General features: G+C 40.7%; 4 protein-coding genes across 5 annotated transcripts; 1 reads left to right on the top strand and 3 right to left on the bottom strand.

Annotated features, from left to right (window-relative positions):
* Positions 1-348: 348 nt before the first annotated feature.
* LOC127595785 (embryonic polyadenylate-binding protein-like) lies at positions 349-9,341 on the bottom strand. The gene is made up of 16 exons (XM_052057575.1): positions 9,164-9,341; positions 8,183-8,387; positions 7,306-7,499; positions 5,328-5,443; positions 4,318-4,457; positions 4,139-4,233; positions 3,413-3,550; positions 3,093-3,188; positions 2,685-2,945; positions 2,517-2,604; positions 2,311-2,430; positions 2,107-2,240; positions 1,574-1,682; positions 694-824; positions 531-606; positions 349-368 (listed from the first exon to the last, which is right to left on the bottom strand). The coding sequence occupies exons 2-15, from the start codon at positions 8,373-8,375 to the stop codon at positions 544-546; spliced, it is 1,878 nt and encodes a 625-aa protein (XP_051913535.1). The 5' UTR covers positions 8,376-8,387; positions 9,164-9,341; the 3' UTR covers positions 349-368; positions 531-543.
* Positions 9,342-9,489: 148 nt separating this feature from the next.
* Positions 9,490-15,025, bottom strand: LOC127595782 (14-3-3 protein beta/alpha-1). Its single transcript, XM_052057571.1, has 6 exons — positions 14,876-15,025; positions 13,115-13,415; positions 12,914-13,037; positions 12,528-12,691; positions 11,232-11,327; positions 9,490-11,139 (listed from the first exon to the last, which is right to left on the bottom strand). Exons 2-6 carry the CDS (start codon positions 13,406-13,408, stop codon positions 11,083-11,085), a joined length of 735 nt encoding a protein of 244 aa, XP_051913531.1. The 5' UTR covers positions 13,409-13,415; positions 14,876-15,025; the 3' UTR covers positions 9,490-11,082.
* Positions 14,929-19,044, top strand: ognb (osteoglycin, paralog b). 2 transcript variants are annotated; one of them, XM_052057558.1, is made up of 7 exons: positions 14,929-15,034; positions 16,477-16,538; positions 16,621-16,684; positions 16,896-17,060; positions 17,135-17,337; positions 17,476-17,568; positions 18,568-19,044. In XM_052057558.1, the coding sequence occupies exons 1-7, from the start codon at positions 14,929-14,931 to the stop codon at positions 18,736-18,738; spliced, it is 864 nt and encodes a 287-aa protein (XP_051913518.1). In that variant the 3' UTR covers positions 18,739-19,044. The 2 variants fall into 2 exon arrangements, with proteins under 2 accessions (XP_051913518.1, XP_051913517.1); XM_052057557.1 differs by lacking the exon at positions 14,929-15,034 and having other exon boundaries at positions 15,747-16,538.
* On the bottom strand, positions 18,957-21,185 carry LOC127595784 (small integral membrane protein 4). The gene is made up of 2 exons (XM_052057574.1): positions 20,859-21,185; positions 18,957-19,221 (listed from the first exon to the last, which is right to left on the bottom strand). The coding sequence occupies exons 1-2, from the start codon at positions 21,010-21,012 to the stop codon at positions 19,130-19,132; spliced, it is 246 nt and encodes an 81-aa protein (XP_051913534.1). The 5' UTR covers positions 21,013-21,185; the 3' UTR covers positions 18,957-19,129.
* Positions 21,186-21,319: the final 134 nt, after the last annotated feature.

The following is a 21,319-nucleotide window of genomic DNA, read 5'->3' as shown; positions in this document are numbered from 1 at the left end:
GTCATTTTATTTTGAACTTAATTCTCTCTGGCAATGACTGTCCTTATCCGTAATTGGTTGAATAGAAATTTTATGTATCAAAAGTATGTGTGGTATCGGTGAGTACTAAGTGTTATTTACTGGTCAGAAAAAAAAGTGGTATTGAACATCTCTACGTGAAACGCTACATGATGTTCAGTGTATGTTTGCTTTTGGCCACAGTGCTGCTTTAACATGTTGAAATGACAAGACGGGTTTAATGCCTATTTTGTGAACTTTATAATGTAACAAAAGACATTAACAAAAAGACCAAAAGAGCTGCTTCTCCTGTCAGTTACAGTGAACATTCCTTTGTTTTTCTTCCATTTTTTCGAGAAAGTTGTCTCCACCTGTAAAGAAAACGACAGTTACATTTTAAACAAATGTCCAGATAAGCAAAGAGACATCACACTGAATTTAATATCAAAATTCACTTATTTAAAAAACAAAAGATCAGCAAACACAGTGGCATCCATCCACTAAAGAATCTTAATAGAATTAACATAGCTGACCTTAAGGGATTTCTCACTTTTTTGGGGAGCAGACCTTGGCCTGGTGGGCTTGTAAGACAGCGATGGCCTCGTCCACCTGATCCAAAAGAACCAAGAAAAGAATTATTTGAATGCGCTTTTTTTTTGCTTTTGCACAATCATGGATCAGTGTCAGTTTTTTTGCCTTGCAGTGAAGGGACTCTGGTGACTCCAGCATGTGTAGCAGCTCTGAGTTGTCAATTTCTAGCAGCATTCCGGTGATTTTTCCAGCCAGGCTTGGGTGAAGGGCATGGATCAGAGGGTACAGACGCTCACCTGAAGCACAGCGCGCGCGCACACTCAGCATACAATATGTTGAAAAGAAGCCTTTCTTTCATTCAGTCATTCAGAGACCAGACCTTTTAGAACAAGGGCGGGCAATTCATTTTGAGAAACTGAAATGTTTGTTGAAGGCCACACCAACATGCTAATCTCAATCCATCCGAGCAAACGCCTGTCCTACGTCAGCTTCACAAACTCGCTGTGTACTAAGTGGATATTAATATGCAGCAGACACATACCCCCAGGCTCTCGAGGGTCCTTCTGCAACAGGGCACTACAGCGATGGATTTTAACAAAATAAGCCAACTTAAATGAATCCAACCTCACTTTGTTCAGTCAATACTATTGAAAAACATCCAGACGTTAGATACCGCTGCTCCTTCTGGTGAGGGCACCTTACCCACCTGGGGGGGCAGTATCATCCAGACATATGGAGAAGATAAAGAACCTACCTATGAGTCTTGTTCGTGTCTGTTTACATGTGTTTCTCCACCGTTTGTTCAAATATGGCAACGACTGTTCTGCCCGTCGATGGCATTTGCAACGTTTGTTAGCATGAAACTGAAACAAGACTTAAAAAAGATCTATGTGGTTGTTTATACTACACAAATGTCATTTTATTTTGCGTTTGAGAATCAACTTAAACTGGGAGTGGCAAGAAACAGCTGGAGGTCTTTTTGAATAATTGTTCACATGTGCCCAACTCCTGCTTGTTGAATGAGTCGAGTTCACTCACTCCATACCAAAAAGCTGCTTCTGGTCCACAAGTGGTGCTGCAGCCAACATTGAGGCAGTTAGTGGCTCCATTCCTTGAGCATGCACGGGCTGCTCCATCACAGGCGCAGGACCAACCTAAGAAAAACCTTGCTCAATCAGTCAGCATGAGCACAATGCGGTAAAAATAGACAACTGAAAAAAAATGAGGGGGGGGGGGGGGGGGGTCTGTGATCATCTCTAGCCGTTACATCCGCTGCATTCCAATGCTGTCCACCACGGATTCAAATATTAAATCACAGCAAAAGCAGTGGCCGACGTTTGGCCACTTATGTCGTCAACGAGTTGACAAACCTCAGTTCAAACGGGTTTGGCTGCATGTGATTTTTTTGCACTTGCACTTGAGTAGTGGAGTGTCTGAAGTGCAATCATCAGTCACATTTTAGCTCCCAACGCAAAGCCAAAAATGAAATAAAAATTGAGCGATGGTTCGCAACATGAAAAACTTGTGAGTTAAGGTACCACTGTATTTCAGAGCTCGGTCCTGAAATAAGCAGAGTACCTGCAGTCTTGTCATGGTGGGTAGAGAGATGACCTGCTGAGGGTTCCGCACCGCCGACGAGTACTTAAACTGACCGCTTCTCGACACACCGGACATGTCAGCTCGGCCACATGACGTCTGGGTTCCAATGTTATCTAATTAAAGACAAGCGCGTTTCGAGCTGTGCCAACCATGTCCTGGCGGGCACTAGAAGCTGGGACTGACTTGTCTTTTGTGTGGAACTGCTGATACGTGGAGCCTGAGTGGAGGCCTGTCTCACAGTGGCGATGGGAGTGGAGCCCTGGCGAGGGGCAGAGCCGCCAGCGTATTGGGATGAGTACGGACCTGAAAACATACAGGCAGCACCATTTGTGTCTACATGCGCCTTCAGCGTTTCAACACATCCGCGTGGTCCCGAGTTATCACTTCACCGTGCACTCTTGGCGGCTGTCCTGTCCAGCGAGGCACCGATCTCATGTTGCTGACAGCACCGTGCTCATAGAAGGTGCGCGTGGACGCCTGAAAGACAAATGCCGGTTTCAAATGAAACGACAAGAAGCGCATGAATAAATTATACATTGGGGGGGGAATCAGCCTACCTGCGGCACTGTCATGTAATAGCTGGTCTGATGGTACGAGTCGATGAGGGGACTGTTCATGCTCCTCAGGGTGGCCAGTCTCTGCATATACTTGTTGGTGAGAATGGCTTTACGCTCCTCCCTTCGCTGAGCCAGTGCCACGTAGAGAGGCTTGGTAGCAATAATTCTTCCATTCATCTCAGTTACTGCTTTTGTCGCCTCCTCGGGGGAAGAAAAGCAGACAAAACCAAAGCCTTTGCTTTGGGAGCCATCGGTCATGACCTACAGGACGAGAGAGGTCAAGCACAATCAACACGAAGGGCCGTCACACCTGGGACTTTCTGCTCGCAGACAGCACGGGTCCGCTCAAACTCCAAAAAGTAAAGGCACCGCCTAATGTGCTTCTCAATGTCTCATCCCAGCACGTACCTTTGCACTTGTTATGGTACCATAGGGGGAGAACTCCTTCCGGAGTCTCTCGTCATCGATGCTGTCGTCCAAGTTCTTCACATACAGATTGACACCCTGAAAGCAGAAAGTTCAGATGTGTGCCCCTTTTCAAGACAGTCAATTATGCTAATTGCCATACAGAAGTCAGAAGTCAACACAGATGTAAGGCTAGGCATATAATATGGCTGTTGGGGGGAAAAAAGGAAGAGAAAATGCCATTTCAATGTATTCCCCCCCACATCTGAATTAGCAAAAGTTTTGAAATCATCGACCCGACTTGACTTTGTTGTGAGCGGTACCTGATAGCGCTGGATGCGGTCCTGTTTGATCTGGTCGAACCTGCGCTTCAGCTCTCCCTGACGCTCCAGCCTCTTCTGAGCCCGTCCAACATAGAGAAACTTCCCGTTGAGCTCCTTACCATTCATCTCATCTACCGCCTGGCGAAAACAAAAAGGGGTCACCACCACCATGACTTCCCTTCAGCTAGACCCACTTTGCCATTTGGCTTCCTCCATCTTGTGTCAATCTCGTTGTAGGTTACAAAATAGTTCTTGTACCATGTGGTACCATGCTCAAATCACTCTCATCACCTTTCCCCATTAAATAATGGATAAGATCCACTTTTTTTCCTTTTTTCAGTCATTTTCTGAAAACCCAGTTTACAAAAATCTGTTTAATACCTGCACCAAACCTGAAAATGCAAGCAAAAAATATATATATATTACAAGTGAAGGTGGTCAAATGTGGAGTTTGCCATCACTTTGTAGTGGTGGTGTGCCTGTAGCTAACAAGTCCAAAATTTGTTCGGCACGCACACACACATCGGCTTGTATCTCCAAAAATGTTTAACTGGAGACACTTGTTAATAAAAAGAACCACTGCATTTATTTATTTTTATTATTATTATTGCTGTCTCATCATTTCTGCTGAGCTGCATATTCCCTGTCGTCGTTTAAACATGGACATAGTAGCACAATTAAAATCCAATCACAAAGCCACCGAGAAAGTGAACATAGCCACGCTACCTTTTGCGCATCTTCATGGTTAGTATAGTTTACAAAGCCAAATCCACGCGAACAGCCTTGTTCATCCTTCATCACGCGCACACTGAGAGTCTTGCCTGAAAGGAGACACAGTCATTTCATATCCCACATTTTAGGTCACTTGGCTCAGGCAAAGGGCTGATGGGGACATTCACTCTTACCAAATGCAGAAAAGACATCTTTTAGATTGTCATCAGTGTAGTCTTCACCAAAGTTTTTAATGTAGACATTGGTGAATTTCATAGCTTTGGTGCCATACTCCTGCTCTCGGTCCTTGCGAGACTTGAAGTGGCCAACAAAACTGCAGACAGCGCCGCAGTCAAAGTTAGCTTGGGGGAAGGGGAGGGGGGAAGCACGTCATTTAATTGTCCTAAGGGTAGAAAGAAGCCTTTTGGGAGTAAACATTCTCGGTACTTCCCATTTTGAACACAAACGCCTAAACTGAGTTTACATTACTTACTTTTTTTTCTTTGTCAATCTGTCCAAATGAATGATTTCTGGTTCCCTGGCATGATCTCTTCCTATCCGCCGTTTACATGTTGCGCTCCGTTATTCGGATCAGTCATGTGACAGGCGAAGATCGATGTAAACATCACATGATTTAGCAAGATGCTGGTTTTTTTTGCCCAGTCGTTGATCATTTTAACACAGTACTGCTAAGCAAGATCTTAGAAGTACTTGAAAACAAGTTTGCCCATCTCAAACAAGCTCAAGTAAGATGCTATTTGCAGTTGCTGCGGGCCTTGATTATGTTACCTTTATTACTGTATGTCATACAGGCACAATGTCGTCATATACACACAGTACTGTTGCTTGAGAACAATTCTTGCCTACTCTACCAACCACTGCCTCTCTGTTTACACAAAGATAACGAACCTATGAACAGATTCAGAAAACTTTATTTATCCCCGTGGAGAAATTAGATCCACTACCAATTGATTGACCGACGGAGAAATCTGAAATGTGTACTCAAGCAAATTGGTTGGTGTGGTGCAGACTCCGCATGATTTTGGTCCCCCGACTGAGCAAAACAAACTCTGCAAAGTGAGTGGTGTCGAGTCATTCGTAGCTGAAATGCATGACTATTCAATCCGCACCACTCTTTTCCTTACCTTGTTATCAGGTTGCTCAACAAACGCAACAGATCAATATCAGACATTAATGTACTCACACTTTTCTATCATTCAGCAGCATTCCATTCATGGTCTTAATGGCACGGTTTGCAGCTTCTTGAGTCTCAAAGTGAACAAAGCCGTAGCCTTTTGAGCCTTTTTCATCACAAACGACCTACGGGGAAACACAGCATTCAACAGTTTGAGTTAGGGAGGGGGCAATTCATCAAAATTCAATTGCGATTTCAATTTTGGCTTGTCTCGGTCTGAAAAACATTATGAACAAAGAAAAACAATGAATATGCGCATAGATGCACACGTTCGCAACGTGAAAGTACCTTTACTGTACAGTTGAACTTGACCAGCGAGCATGTGACGTGATGGGATGTGATTCTGCCCTTCCTGAGCATGCTTACTGTTTAGTAACACCTCAGTTGGAGTTAAAAACATGAGCAGTGCTAATGTTAAAGTCCATATAAAAAGAAAAATCGCATTGATATGCTAACGTGACATTCGTATGGAATGCATATATACAAAAAATATTAAAATTCTAAGGCTTTGTATTCTTCCCAATCTATGAGGAAAAAGTAGATGTATTTATAGAGCTCAATCACAACTTTCTTCTTATCTGTGTACTCCATGCATGCATGGCACTGCACTGCCCCTAAGAGGCTAATACACACATAGCGAGAACCGCAAGTATTTATTGCTATTATTTTAGTATATTTTTATTAGGGCTGTGCAATCTGGCCAGAATTTCATATTAATATTTGTGCCAGATATCCTGATAAAAATATTACTCTGGGTTCAGTGTAAATTAAGAAAAAACAAAATCAATCAATACGAAAGGATGCGGTCAGTGTTATGTTTTTTTTAAAATTAGAACTTATTGAGACCCACCGATATTCACAAAGTCAGCAATACATTTATTTCAAGTGTGCTTTAATGAAATAATTTGACGCTACGAAGTGTTTTCTTGCATTTGAGTGTTTTAACTGCATCGTGTGTGTCAAGTCAAGTACAACTTTATTGACAAATGTGCAGTATGTGCAACATACAGCACAGAGCAAATTTCTTCCATCTCAAACAGACAACAAGAGGAGCCGCTGCGGGTGCCCGCGCCACCATCGTGTGTTGTTCTGTCCCAATTTGTCTGTGCCCTTTAATCGTCCCTAAATGGGGTTAAGTATCTACGGACAACCATTTCACCAACGACTGACAGAACCACGTGTGTAATACGCCAATACGCTACTTCGAATGTGACGTGCCCCTTTCTCGTGCGTGTTCACCATGTTTGTATGCGGGAGGGAATGACTTCACTTTGCTTCAAGCAGACAAGAGGAGGAGTACTCGTCTTCCGTCCCAAAAAGGTTTACACTCCGCAAGTCTGGAGACTGACGGTGTTTGTGTTGGGAGCCAAATGCTATCTTCGGTGACGCTTAAACCATTGAAAAACAATTCAATCCAGCCGGTTAAGAAAGCGCACTTTGTCATGTCTCTCAATGCCCGACCACCAAGATGCTAATGTCCCCAAATTTGAGGTGTGGATTTCTAAAAATAAAGTTTTTATTCATATTTTATAATAGTAGCTATTTGTGTGTTATGAAATACTAATGTTGAGATGGTTATCACAAATACATGAAAAATATACCTGTATAAGAAACAGTGGCGTCATTTTTTGTTTGATTGGCGGCCAGTTTTAGCTGTAACAGCCAATCATGGCATTACTGAAAATAAGGTTCGCTACGCAGACATAGTCTATGCGATGAATACGTCAATATTTTCATGGGAGAGTCCTTCACATTTTTCAAAGTGTGGCATTGTGCACTGTTGCAAGAAATGTCATGTGTTTTGTATTTTAGGGATGACGCCTCTCTCTCGTGAAGTGATAAAAGCTTTGTAGTCAGTGCCTCTATGAAGAGGAAACCACCCTAAAATTCTTAAGACTTGGGCGATCATGCTAATATTTTCCAGAGGTGATGTCAACATACATGTTGGTGATCATCGATCGCATTGTGTCGAAACACCAGCGCTTACCTTGCAGGACAAAATATTGCCAAAGGCTGAGAAGGTATCATACAAAGCCTTGTTGTCAATGGTGTCATCCATGTTCTTGATGAAGATGTTGCCCACACCAGACTTCCTGAGGCCTGGGTCACGTTGAGACCACATAATTCGGATTGGGCGTCCCTTGAGAACATCGTAATTCATCGTATCCAAAGCACACTCCGCTAAAAGACGAAGAGATATTGGTGTGAAATAACATTCACTTCAAAAACTTAAGTTCAGAATACTTATTTAGGTCATATTTATACATAAACCGACTGAGGAAGTCTAGTTTCATTTGCAACCGTTCAAATTCTCTTTTATGTTTTTAGATACTTCTGTCAAGGTGTGATCAACTCAGGTCTGTGTTCTTCCTTCCTTAGACATCCATTCCGGTATGTCTTGTTGACATTGAGAGATGACACTTTAAAATTAATGCTCCTTTACTGAGACTACCCTAAAGATATTTACAGAGAAAGGCGACGTGGCAAGAGGTGCGTCAGAAGGCGCAACAACCATGTAAGTGAATGCAGGCTCAAATATAGCAACCATAACTGAACTCACTGTAAGTGTGACTTAAACACCATTGCTACACTTAAGATGGGACCTTTTATCATTACCTATGAAGTGATTTGAAAAGGTATTCCTATATTTGAAGGCTTGAACTGCTTAAAATTGCTGACCTCATTTTCTAGGACATCAGAGAAACTGATGCTTGTGTTTTTGTTTTTTGAAGTGCCGTGTCACAACTTCACAAGACATTTTCACAGCATACATGAACAGTCAAATCAATTCACGACAAGAGATCTTTTGTGTGTGTGTGTGTCGGGGGGTGAAGGGGAAAGAAAAAAAAACAATGGAACGTCACCATCAGCCGGTTGCTGGAAGTTTATATAGGCATATCCCAAGGACCTCCGTGTGATGATATCACGACACACACGGATTGACATGATTGGTCCAGCAGGAGAAAACTTTTGGTACAGCATGGCCTCTGTAACATCAGGATGCAGGTCTCCAACATACAAAGAGGCAAGGGGATAGGTTGGTCCGCTGCTATTCATCGTTGTTGACGGCTAGTTAAATAAAAAAGTATGCACCCATTAACAACCACATGTACAAAACATTCGGGCAGAGGCTTTGATGACAAAAATACACATTACATTTGTTTAGAAGGGGTGGCGGGGCTCGGGGGGGGTAGTAAAGAAAGCCTCACATTGCTGATATATTGAACATAGTAAAGATGTGGTGTTTTGATTCCCCTTTTTAAACTCCAGTACCAGATGAGAGATGGCAGACATCTATGCTCATCAAAATATAGATTAGCTCCTTTTTTATAAAAAATAAAAGTAATGAGTGACTTGTGTGATTGATACTACCCAATTCAGAATTGCAGTGTGATGGAAGCAAAACTCAACATCTCTTCATGCATCTTGATGCGGTTCAAAACATTCTGTCTCGAAACACTCTCCTTTTCATAATTTCGCTGCTGTAATTTGGGAATTTCTCCATTGTGAGACAAAAGTTTTTTTTTTTTTAATCTTAATCAACACTTTCAGTTAAACTTTGCGAATACAATAACTCAGCTCTGGCACAACTTGTCAAAAAAACAACTTCCAAGTTAAATCTGAGACTTAAGATGTGGATTAAAAAATAGGTAGATAGTGAGAATTATAAGATTATGTTCAATATATATTTCTCAACAACATTAAGGACAATCGGGGAAAAAAACGGGCGTTCAAACGATATCGCACCATGTGCACATATCTGCTAAACATACTTCACATATACGTAGTTCGTAGTGTCTAAATCGTAAATAAACGATGGAACGACAAGATGTGCTGTTACTTACAGGTTTTAAACACCCAGAAAGTTGAATTGCGTTGGGTATTAAGCGTATCTCAGGTAGTGAGGGAGCCGGATCACGTTCCCCAAAAGCGGGAGACTCTTCTCGTTTAATTACTGCGGCGGAACACCTGCATCAGTCCTCAATGTCACTTAATAGGGCCGAGTACTCCGCCACGGAAAGTAGTTCTTGCAACAACAACAAAAAAAACGCCATTTGAAATGGCCCTCTTGTGGACTTCACATGCACACGACCACGATTGCAAAGTTTTGTTAAATGCTAAAGGCAACATTTGACTCAACTTTGCATCGTTATTATGAAACGACAGTAGATTTATCTTAAACGAAACTTTATTTCACTGAATGGTCTTTGACACGTTCCTATGTATTACATGTATAGTGAAACTAGAATGGTTTTAAGATACATAAACACAAAGCTAGAGTTACACCAACCATTGTTTATCTCCAAGTCATCATTGCATTTTAGAACTATTCTAAATTTTCACAACCACGTGTGTGCACTGGGTAATAGACTGTTACAGAAGCAATTTTAGCCATAAGACTTGTTGTCAGTAAAAACAAAGCAAGTAAATACCAGATATACAGACAGGCTTCGTTCCACATTCACTAACTGCATTTTCATCAAGCATAATGAAATTTCCTTTTTTTTTTTAATGAACAAAACATTTCAATTCCTTGGAGCATTGTCAGAAGAAACAGCGTAATAACGTGGAATGGTGTCTTCAACTACAACATGTGGAATGTAGTGGTGATACACAGTATTGTGACACTGAGCTTCTTTCAAATGAGATGAAATGGCACCTTCGCATGATTTAGGAGGTGATCATTCCATCAGAGCAAACCCTGGATAAGGTTGCCTGATCTCAACTCGTATTTGTTAACACCAATGGGAAAATAGAATAAAGAGCATAGGCCAGACACAAAGATTTGTTGTTGGGAAAACAACCACTTTAAGAGGGATTTTTTGCAAGCAAGATTTGATACAGCGGGGTCATACATGTGTAAACAACTTGAGTTTTCTTTATGGATTACATACAGTTGATGGTCGATTTTGCAAAATTATCTGCAGCCACAGGACACATTGAGCATCACTTGAAAAGTTAGTCAAACTAAAAAGTCAATCTACACCAAAGTTTCTGAAAGGTGGGCGTGGTAATGCTTTTCTGGGAGGGCGTGGGGGGCTTGCAATGTGAATGCTTAAACTATATGAACCATGATCATTTAAGGGGCCCCTTTAATTTGTGAACATGTTCGAGGCGCACTACACTCAATATGTCAGTGTCACAATACAGCCTGCCTCCTTTCTGTATGAGCCCACAGCAGAATTGCAATAAGTAGAATACAGGATTGTACGTTTCCAGAAAAGTCGAAACACAAACTGCTTTTTGGGTTGTGAAGCAAATGGAACACCTACCATCACAGTGTTTGCCAGTTTAATTACCATACAAATAAAACCCATACAATAAAGCCTGTAAATACCATGTTGATTCACAATAATAAAAGTAACAAAAAAGAAGGGGGGAGAGAAAATGAGCCACAAACTAGCCGGGACAAAGGAATTTGGAAGGCCCCCCCAAAAGATTTCTCTCACACAGGTGCGCGCACACACACAAAATATCTTTTACTCTCACTCGCTCGCTCACTCCCCACAAACGTGCATACACACACACAGAGCTAACGAAAACAAGACACGTTTCTACAAAGTGACTGAACGTACTAACAACTGAAAATGACCCTGTCACCTCACAGTGACCTGAGAGGGATAAACTAGTTGGTCAGGAGCAATTCAGGCTGCTTGTCATACAGAAGAGGGAGGGGCTGATGGAGTGGAGGGAGGGGGGGATGTATATAAGCTGTCTTGTGTTTTAAGATAAGAGTGTAGGTGGATTAACAGTGCTATTTCCTTTAGTTTTCCCCTTCTCCGGTCTCCCCTTCGTCGCCCTGGTTTTCTGATGTCCACAGCTGCAAACACACAACAGGCACAGTAGAAGTTGTCATGTCAGACCATCCAAACCAATGTGAAAACAAAACAACAAGGCGCAAGTCGGACTCACAGTCAAGTTGTCCCTTAGAAGCTGCATGATCAGGGTGCTGTCTTTATAAGAGTCCTCGTTCAAAGTGTCAAGCTCAGCGATGGCTTCATCAAATGCCTGAAATACAACAAAATGGTTTGAGATCCTCTCATGCAGCATAGATTGTTCCAGGTTGTGATTGAGGTATTTGACATTTGAGCGTTGTCTGGTTTCAGCATGTTCAGTGGACCTGCCTAAATGGTTTGAAAGTGGAGACAATGGCATGATTTGTCATTATTTTGAAGTATTATTTTATATACTTTTATTATTATTTTATATACTACACCATTCAAATTTGGCAGGGTTGTTTGTGACATTGTCAGTGTTTGCTTTTCACTTTTTTTGTGCCTCGGGCTTGGCGATTATATTATTGCATTAGTCGATGCAACAAAAGTCAGGTCCATCACAGTCATATAGGCTTGTTCAAACTTGGCGGAGCTGGCCATGACCACAGCCAATCGGAGTCAACTTGGTCCTGCTCCACTTTCATTTGTGCAGCATTGTGGAGAAAAGATTTGTCTGAATTTTTATTTTGGTTTGTAATACTGTTTGTTTCTAACGTTCGCAGTCACACCACTGTTCTAACATGGTGCAGGGCTCTTGTTTTTTGCTTTTTAAATGAGTCTCTCCTTGGGAAGCACTGTCCTCTGCTGGTCAGGGTTAGTCATGGCATCCTCTTTGCCCATAATACATTTATTTCCCCCTTTGTTATGTTACTTTATATTTTACTTTGTTGCAATATTGAGTAAGAGTTCTTGTGTGCCATTCAAATGGAGAAATTATAGTTAAAAAACACTGGAGATCGAAGTTTAATGCAGCTCTCACGATAAAACAGGATAGCACTATTGTACACCTTTGTCAACAAGAATGAAAATAATATAATCGAATTGACAAAGAATTAAATTACAATGAACTTGTCGAACGCAAGGTTCAACCAAAATTTGGAAACATTGGTGCTGGTCCCCCTTTTGTATGATGCTCTCTTTTTTTAACTTATATAATTTGTTTTTGATGCTTTGTTAGTGTCTGACTTGGACTTTATATGGTACCATGGTCGTCTCTATCAGAACCCAGGGTTTGAAAATAAACTTGATTGATTGATTGACCATGCTAATTAGCAACCATTATTCAAAAGTAAGATTTGTAATTTTACCATTACTGCAAAAACATTTGTGTAATTCAGCTCGTCTTGGAACTCATCGGACTATAGTGTGTATGTATGTGTTGCAGCAAAAAGTTAGATTTCAAAAGTACTCTTAAAAAAATTTGAGTTCACACCGTCTTTGCCAGACTGCAGGCCTTTTCTGGGTTGTTCTGGATCTCATAATAGAATACAGAGAAGTTGAGGGCCAGTCCAAGCCTAATGGGGTGTGTTGGCTGCATATCCCCCTTGCTAATGTCGAAAGCCTGCTGGTATGCTTGCTGGGAATTATCCACGGTATCTGAAGAGAAAAATGTTAGAAATATAGCATTTTTTTTCTTGTGCCATTGAGAGTTATTTAGATTTTTTTTTTAATTTAAAAGATCATACATTTCAAAAAATTCATACATATATATTTATGAACAGCTCAGCATTTGTCTCTTCACTGTAGCAGGCAATGTTGCAGTCAAAATTCATGAACTACAACAATCAAGTGTATCATGCAAGTCATGTCCTTACTTACCCTTCTTAGCATCTCCGGATGCAACCTCCGAGAGGTATCTATAATAGTCGCCTTTCATTTTCAGATAGAACACCTTGCCTTCAGAACTTCCTGCATTAACAATAAGGTACTTGTCCAGTAGCCCCTAAAACGCAGCAGTTGAGATTGTCAAAGTTGTGCAAATGAATGGCTGAAAACCGGAAAAAGTCAGGAGAACCTCACCAGCACATCATGGCAGATTTCCTGCAGCTCAGATTCGATCTTCTCCCGATACTCGCGAGCCATCTGCTTCTTCTTGTCATTCCCTTCAATCTTCTGCTCAATGCTGGAGATGACGCGCCAGGATGAGCGGCGCGCCCCGACCACATTCTTGTAGGCAACAGAGAGAAGATTGCGCTCCTCATTTGACAGCTCTGTGCTTTGCTCTGTCACACTTTTCATGGCAGCTGCCATATCATCATAACGCTCAGCCTGCTCGGCAAGCTTGGCATTTTGTACCAGGTCGTTCTTATCCATTTCGAGACTGGAGGATACAGAACACACAGAGGCAGGGTTAGTGATGTAGCGAGCATGACAAGATACCATACCACAGAAGTGATTCACAACGAATATGACATGAGTGATCATCTGGTCTGCTGTGGGAAATTCATCGATTTCAATTAACTATGGAAACTGGTCACTTTGTTAGTTCTCTGTACTTTTGTATTCTTGTCCTATTGGTATATTTTGTTAAAGTGGCTTTTTTTTTTTAACTGTAGCACTACAGTGGTTCCAATTACCAAACGCAAGTTCCCTGTGTGCTTTAACACACTTGGCCAATAAAGATGATTCTTATACTATGCCAGTTACACATAATGACAGCTAAAACAATTAAATGCTCCTCCGTTAGAGGGCAGAAGCCGCATACCAGTTTTGTGTCCTTTTTGTTTAGTGGTGTGCAGTGAGATTTTTCTCCCACAATAAGATTTGGGAAACACCGTTTTCACTAAACAATGAACTAACAGTTGAATGTTATGGAATTTGTCCAGAAACGGCTGCAATATAATGTGAGAAAGGCGGCATTGGGTCTTAGAGTGCGGATAAGCGCCGCAAACTAGGCCCCGTGGCAAGTGGGTCAACCTTGCATTTGCGGAGGTTAGCCCCAAGGTATTTACAAGCGATCTCCCAATCCCGTCTCTGTTAGTTCAATTTCGGAAGAAAAAAAAGATACTTATTGACCTCTATATCTTTCACGTAGAAAATAGCCGCGTATCGTACAAAATACAAGCCTTTCCACAAGCATCCGAATCCGTTGCACTGCTATCCAGAACTACTGTTGCTAACGGCGCTAGCGTAATGACACATTTTATTAACAAATACTAACGACGTAAATCGGTTTCATACATTTACTTCATGCATTTGATAAAGAACACCCAATGCTAGCGTTGGTGAAATTCATATCGTACGTCGTCCAGCAAGCGGAGCGGCTAATGTGCCAAATACATCATTCTCCAACGTTCCGTTGAACGGTCCGGTAGCAAGGCCACAAAAATAAGGTTGATTAAAAAAAATACAGAATAAACGCAATTGGCAATTCATGTTCCAAACAGAGATAAAGGCGCTGCGTGGGTGGAGGGTGTAATAGCACAGCGGCATCTTAATTTAATTTTTTAAGTTAAATTTATTCTAACACAACACGGCCCGCTAACGCTGGCGAGCCCCTGTCAGAACAAAGTGTCACGGAATCGGAATCGAGGCTATCACGTTAGCCGCTGAGCTAGCTGTTAGCAGGTTTGCTAGTGTTAATGCTAATGCTAGTTAGCATTAACACTAGCAAACTTGCCAGCTAGCCTGCACCGTTATATGATGGCTCCTCAAAAAGGATTCAATTGGCCGCGACGGGGGGAAAAACAGCGTCGTAAATTGGGACCGGCCCATTAGACTGTGATTACAGCTACGGTACAAAATGAATGAAAACCTAAGTACAGAGCTGGAAACACTTACAATATTGGCGACTTTTAATCCTGATTATTCTCAACTCTCTGTTAGACGTTGTAATGCTTCCGTCCTCCAGTCGCGCTCGGCGTGTATATCTCAGGGCAGAACCACTTCCGTTATACGGCTACTTGCATTTCCTCTTTTCTCGCCACACATCTGCTTTACGTAAGACATCACGACGCTCTAGACAAACAATATTGTCCACCTTGTCACGATGGTTTTTTTTTCGACTGTTAATCTCACGAGACAAGATCGCTTGTTATTTGAACGTCATATTACTCTTCTCTTTGTACCCCAAAGTGAGACCATTTATTGTTCACAGCGAATACATTTAAAATGTCAATGTCAGCAAACAGTACCTTAACTCCTAAGACCCAACTCTTGCAAGGCATGCATTTTTATTTTGTTTATATTTTCTCTTTGATATTTAGGCTAATTGGTACCTGATGAGTGTAAAAACAAACAATTATCTTTTTACTTGATGAAACGTTCTCCTAAGTGGACACCAGGCCCTTATAGTCCAAAATTTAACATTATAGTCTTGAAAACCAAAGATGTCATGTCCACACATATGGACGCCACGTCGCAGGAGGACTTGGACCAAAATGTTATTTTTGAGAGAGTGAAAGTACCAATTTACCGTTTTGTTATATTTGGAGGACATTTCTGACTTCCTTCGCAAACATGCATGCACAGAAAAACACATTTATTGTGTAAATTATAGTTGTTCGGATTAATCGCATCTATCGCATCTGTCCATCTCTGCAGTTTCATTTCTGCTGATCCTCACTAGGGTGAGGGATGACTGTCCCAGCTGACACTGGGCGAGGCAGGGTGCGTGATGACTGAATATTGTGTAAAATATCAAATAGCTTGCCTAAGCACATTACAAATCAAATATGGATCATTCCTATCGGCGCCTTTTGGTCCTCATAAAATTTCTTTTGGTATTTACTTCAATAAATTAAAATGCTAATTTTTCAATTCTACTTTATTTGTATAGCATATGAGCATACAAATTGCAACTCCAAGTGCTTTACAGTAACATGTGGCGAGTCAGTGTCACGGTACGTTTCTTGGTTTCCTATCTGTAAATCGACAATTATTTTGCCATCAAAAGCACTTTGGCAATCATGTTTTTGTTATTTATTGTTCCATGCACCACAAAAGCAAAAAACATCGCAGTGATGCTTGACTTTTTTTTGTGGAGTTGAGGGTTTATTTCATCCAATCCCTCCAATGATTTGGCCCATCTGTCAATTTTAAGATTCAAATGTGGCCCTTGAGCACCAAGGTTTTCCCACTTTGTAAGTGTCAAATTAACAAAACATGTTCTGTAACTCTGGGAGGTAGCCAGACAAATTACCATAAACCTTTTATGTGTTTTCAACCAAACATTTGGTTGTTAAGAAAAAAATGCTAAATATCATCTACTGAGGTAATGTTAATGTTCTTCTCTTGCTCAACACGCAGTCATCTGAATAAAATCTGTGTGGAACATTTTCCACCTCTCACACAGTTCAGCTTGAAGCACAGCGGACACCACTTTCTCATTTTTTCAACAGTCATAATGATGCGATTTACGACTTTCATTTTCATGTGTGCAGTGCTGTCCGTGACATTGTCTTTTGCAGAGGGGGCTGAATTTAAAAACGGAGGAACGGTGCAGGTAAGATAAAATTGATCGAAGAGTGATGGAACGCACAACCTGGGATGATTTAGATCATGAGGACTTCTTCATTTCTTTTCAGACTGACGTGCAAGGTTCTGACTTCCTTCAAGATCCAGACCAAGCTGTATCTTCAAAAGCTATTGGTGAGTTGGACTCAACTAACGTATAACTATTTTGAAGCTGATTACAATGCTTGAAAATTAATTACTCCACATTCCTGAATACAACTAATGTCCATGATATAATGAGGGGGATGAATAAGTATCTGTTTCCCTAATGTTTGATAAGTGCATTTGTAGCTGTACAAAAACATCATTGAACATTCCTCCACGGATATGCTGTTCTCATTAACAGGCAATCTAACATGTTTGCTGTGCGTTTGCCTGAGAGAGTCCGTTTATTGTGAGGAGGTGTCTCCTGAAATGTCAGCCGTGCCAGAGTTGCCAAAGGAAACAACTTATTTCTACGCACGCTTCAACAAAATCACCAAAATAACCAATAAAGACTTTGCAGACATGAGTAAGGAAACACTGTTTTGTAAATGAATCCCTGTCTGAAGTTTCTTCTTATTCAAAGCTTCTATTTTTTTCCAGCCTCACTGAAAATAATTGACCTAAGTGGGAATCTCATCACAGAGATAGAGGACGAAGCTTTTTGCAGACTTGCAAATCTCGAGGAGCTCAATCTTTCAGACAACAGGCTGACTAAAGTGCCCGCGCTTCCCGAGATGCTGAGGTTTTTCAGTGCCAATTCCAACAGGCTTACATCAAAAGGTCTAAAGACCGTTGGTTTCAAGGTAGTAACCATCCAAACCCACTTATCCTGCATTTGAATGATGCATGAATACTGCAAAGACAAAAGCTTCAGTTGTGTTGTGTTAAATAAAATAAATATATCATAATCATCATCAATAAACAAAGCTTCTTTGTTGCAGAAATTCACAAGACTGGCATATCTCTACCTTGGATACAATAGGCTGAAAACCGTGCCTCGTCTTCCAGAGTCTCTTCACATTGTGCACCTACATGTAAGTTAATGTACAGTGGAATATTTTAAGACTATTGGCACTCCCATCACACCATTGAGAGATTCAGCGGTGAATTTTGGCATCTGGGGCGGCCCCATGATTTTTAAGACATGACTCTCCACATCTGTGTATTGCAAAGACTGAGCACAGTGGTCGCACGGAGGAAAAAGCAGTGCTAGAGAATAGAACATGTAAAAAATAAAAATCCCAAAGATGTGGGGTTTGTTGTGTGGGCTGGAACATTTTTCCCTCCCATTCATTTCGACTGGTGAAGAGGATTTGAGTGCTTTGGGGGTATGGGTGTGGTCACAGGACAGCTCGTGCTGTTGGCAGTTACGCAAATTTGGTGTTACCGTAAAAAAGGCTGAAATCTTTGATGGTTTTAGTAAAACGGTTTGTTTTTCTCCCTTACATGCTTCACTGGGATAATGCTGCTTCATTTTACTCACAACGCACTAAGAAGTTTGTTTTGCTGGTTGCTACCCTCTTCCTGAATCAAGCCCTTACATGCACAGTAAGAAGATGGAGTAGTCCATTGCATGAGAAGGGCGAGGGGAGCACTCGAACCAACAAATCAAGCATTTTGATGTTTTTAATGTGACTATAGTTGAGAAGAACACAGTCTGCAAAAAGCTTGAAATAATTGAAATAATAATAATAAACAAATTCAATGCAGCATCTGATTCACTGGATGAATTAATAGCTGTTAATGCAACAACATGAATAATTAATCAAATTCAAGTCGGCATTGCATGGGAAGAAAACCTTAAAAAATAATAGCCTATTAAATTGCAATTGCAATATTTTTGTGTGTGGGTGAGAAATCAGATTTAGAATATTTTATCATTCAGTCTAATGTCTGTTTAGCGAAAATTGTTTTTGGTTGACTTTGGAGGGTGCGCTGTTGTTTAATCAGAGAACAGCATTACTACAAAACCTTTAAACATTACCGTTTTTTGTCAGGTGTGCCATTGTGATTTGGTTCTGTGTCTCCTACAGAACAACAACATCAATAAAATTACGGAGACGACATTCTGCCAAAGAAACAATCCTCACTACATCCGGAGGAACATACGAGAGCTGAGACTGGATGGGAACCCCATCCAGCTATGGAAACACCCGAAGAGCTTCATTTGTCTGCTCACTCTGCCAATCGGATGGTACAAATGAAATAACCAAAATGTGATTTTGCTCAAACGGTGAATAAGTTAGACTTATCCATAACCAATGCTGAGTTATAATATTCAAGCATCACCATATACATTGCTGTTGAATTACCGGAAAATCAATCTCCTTTGTCATTATTATAATCATGCACCCTAAAAATACATGTTTTGGGAGGGTTTGGCAGGTGGTACGTTGTATTTAAAACCAGCTCAAGCGCTTCATACATGAATATGACCGTACAATGTCATTTATTTAGATTGTAAAATATATACACAACAAACAATAAAACATGCATGATTTTCCCATAAATTTGTGGATTTTCGATTTCTGATACTGTGGCAAAATTCCAAGGATGTGTCCATGATGAAACGTGTCGAGTCCACACAAGCATCCTTCACTTGGCCGTAGGCTCATTGATAACTATGAAACCATCCGCTACTTTCTGCTGGTACTCCCTCTCTGATCGTTTTCTTCGGTAGACGTCATCTGTCAAGAAAAGGACACAAAACTGACTGGAATCAAGAAACACATTTACAACTTGCTTTTTTTTTTTATCTTGTCCCGCCTTCTTGATGACTAACTTGCATGTCAAGCACCGGACAAGAAAACATACATTTTAAATAGCTTTTTTTTTTGGTATGATATATTTTATGTCTTACTTTGATTTTTGTAAAACATTTGTTTCAACACAGACTTATTTAGTAATGCAGCATTACATTATTCTCTGAAGTTGTCTTTCACAACAAATATTAGCCATCTAGGGCAAGAGAAAAAAAATCAGCCACATAACTCAGGAGGAATGACATCATCAAACTAATTGCTCTGACCATGGAGAAACCTCAGGTATGCTTTCACGTCTGGTTTTCATATTTTTTCAGCCATAATGGAGCATGTGACTCAAACCACCACAATCCTCTTACTCCTCTAGATTTTTTCATTAAATCATTATTTCACGGCAGTTTTCCTTCACTATTGTATTTGTATCGCAAGTGAACTCTTGAGCGCTATATATATATATATATATATATATATATATATATATATATATATATAGTCAGGTCGACTTTGTTCACACAATCCGTGTCGGTCCCACTTGTACAGACCAGCATCACTGAAAAACAGCCATCTTTTACTGGTAGTGTGAAAGAGAGGAAGATTACCAAGTCGGCTTCATACCCCTAAGCCTGCCTTGTGTTGTTTATGCAAAATAGTGATACAATATATATATATATATATATATGGCCCGGTAGTCCAGTGGTTAGCACGTCGGCTTCACAGTGCAGAGGTACCGGGTTCGATTCGAGCTCCGGCCTCCCTGTGTGGAGTTTGCATGTTCTCCCCGGGCCTGCGTGGGTTTTCTCCGGGTGCTCCGGTTTCCTCCCACATTCCAAAAATTTGCATGGCAGGCTAATTGAACACTCTAAATTGTCCCTAGGTGTGAGTGTGAGTGTGGATGGTTGATCGTCTATGTGTGCCCTGCGATTGGCTGGCAACCGATTCAGGGTGTCCCCCGCCTACTGCCCGTCTCCGGGCAGTAGGCGTAAAGACGGGCAGTAGGCGTAGATATATACATTATATATATATATATATATATATATATATATATATATATATATATATAGTCCCTTTTTACTCTTTGGTGTCAATATGTTAAATGGTCAACGCACAACCTATTGACAGCATCCAAATGTATATATATATATATATATATATATATATATATATATATATACATACACACACACACACACACACACACGATTTGGAACCCTTTTAGTGTTATTAGAATAATGTAGATTAAATTGTAAATTAGTATTCCAATTAATGCAGCTTTATTTTTTGAATTGCAAATCATTTCTTCCGCAGTATTTTTTACATGGAATGGAAACAAACACATAATAAGATATTAAATGAATTATGTGATGTAAAAGAATAATAAAAAGCAGTTTTGTCAATACTGTATACGTAAACATACACATTTCTGTGATGTTATAACTGCATTACATTTGGATGCTGTCAATAGGTTGTGCGTTGACCATTTAACATATTGACACCAAAGAGTAAAAAGGGACTACCAAAATAACACAAAAGTGAGTGGTGTCATCTTGCCAAGTTGCACTTACAGAACGTTTCTTTTCCTATCCTCACATTGATCATGATCCACTCCATGACACCTCCAATGCAGAAAAAGACAGGAAGAAATCTATACGGACCAAAACGACGTTTCCCAGGAACGAGACCGAGAAAATATCGTAGCGTTATACTCCTCTGAAGCATGCCAAGGACGTGTAAACAACCAAAAAAGGTCTGACAACTTAAATATGATTTCTGAGTATGGTGGTTTCCTAAACGTCCTTCACAAACGTCGGGTGCGCTTGTTTCAAATAAATGAATTCCCCTGACAAAAACGCGGGCGGTTTATTGCAAATTGTGATCGTGTCTTCGATTCACAATATAATCAAACTATAAACAAGCGCACCCGTAACGGACGTCATATCCGGCAGAGCTTGCGTATTTCCGGTTGAATGAGGCGCTCGAACCCCCGTGTAATGGGTTAAAATATTGTCGATAGATTAATCAGTGT

The sequence above is a fragment of the Hippocampus zosterae genome, chromosome 2 (genome assembly GCF_025434085.1).
Source record: "Hippocampus zosterae strain Florida chromosome 2, ASM2543408v3, whole genome shotgun sequence".
Taxonomy (NCBI): domain Eukaryota; kingdom Metazoa; phylum Chordata; class Actinopteri; order Syngnathiformes; family Syngnathidae; genus Hippocampus; species Hippocampus zosterae.
Note: the sequence above shows the minus strand (reverse complement) of the source record. Positions and strands in the feature narration are given on the sequence as shown.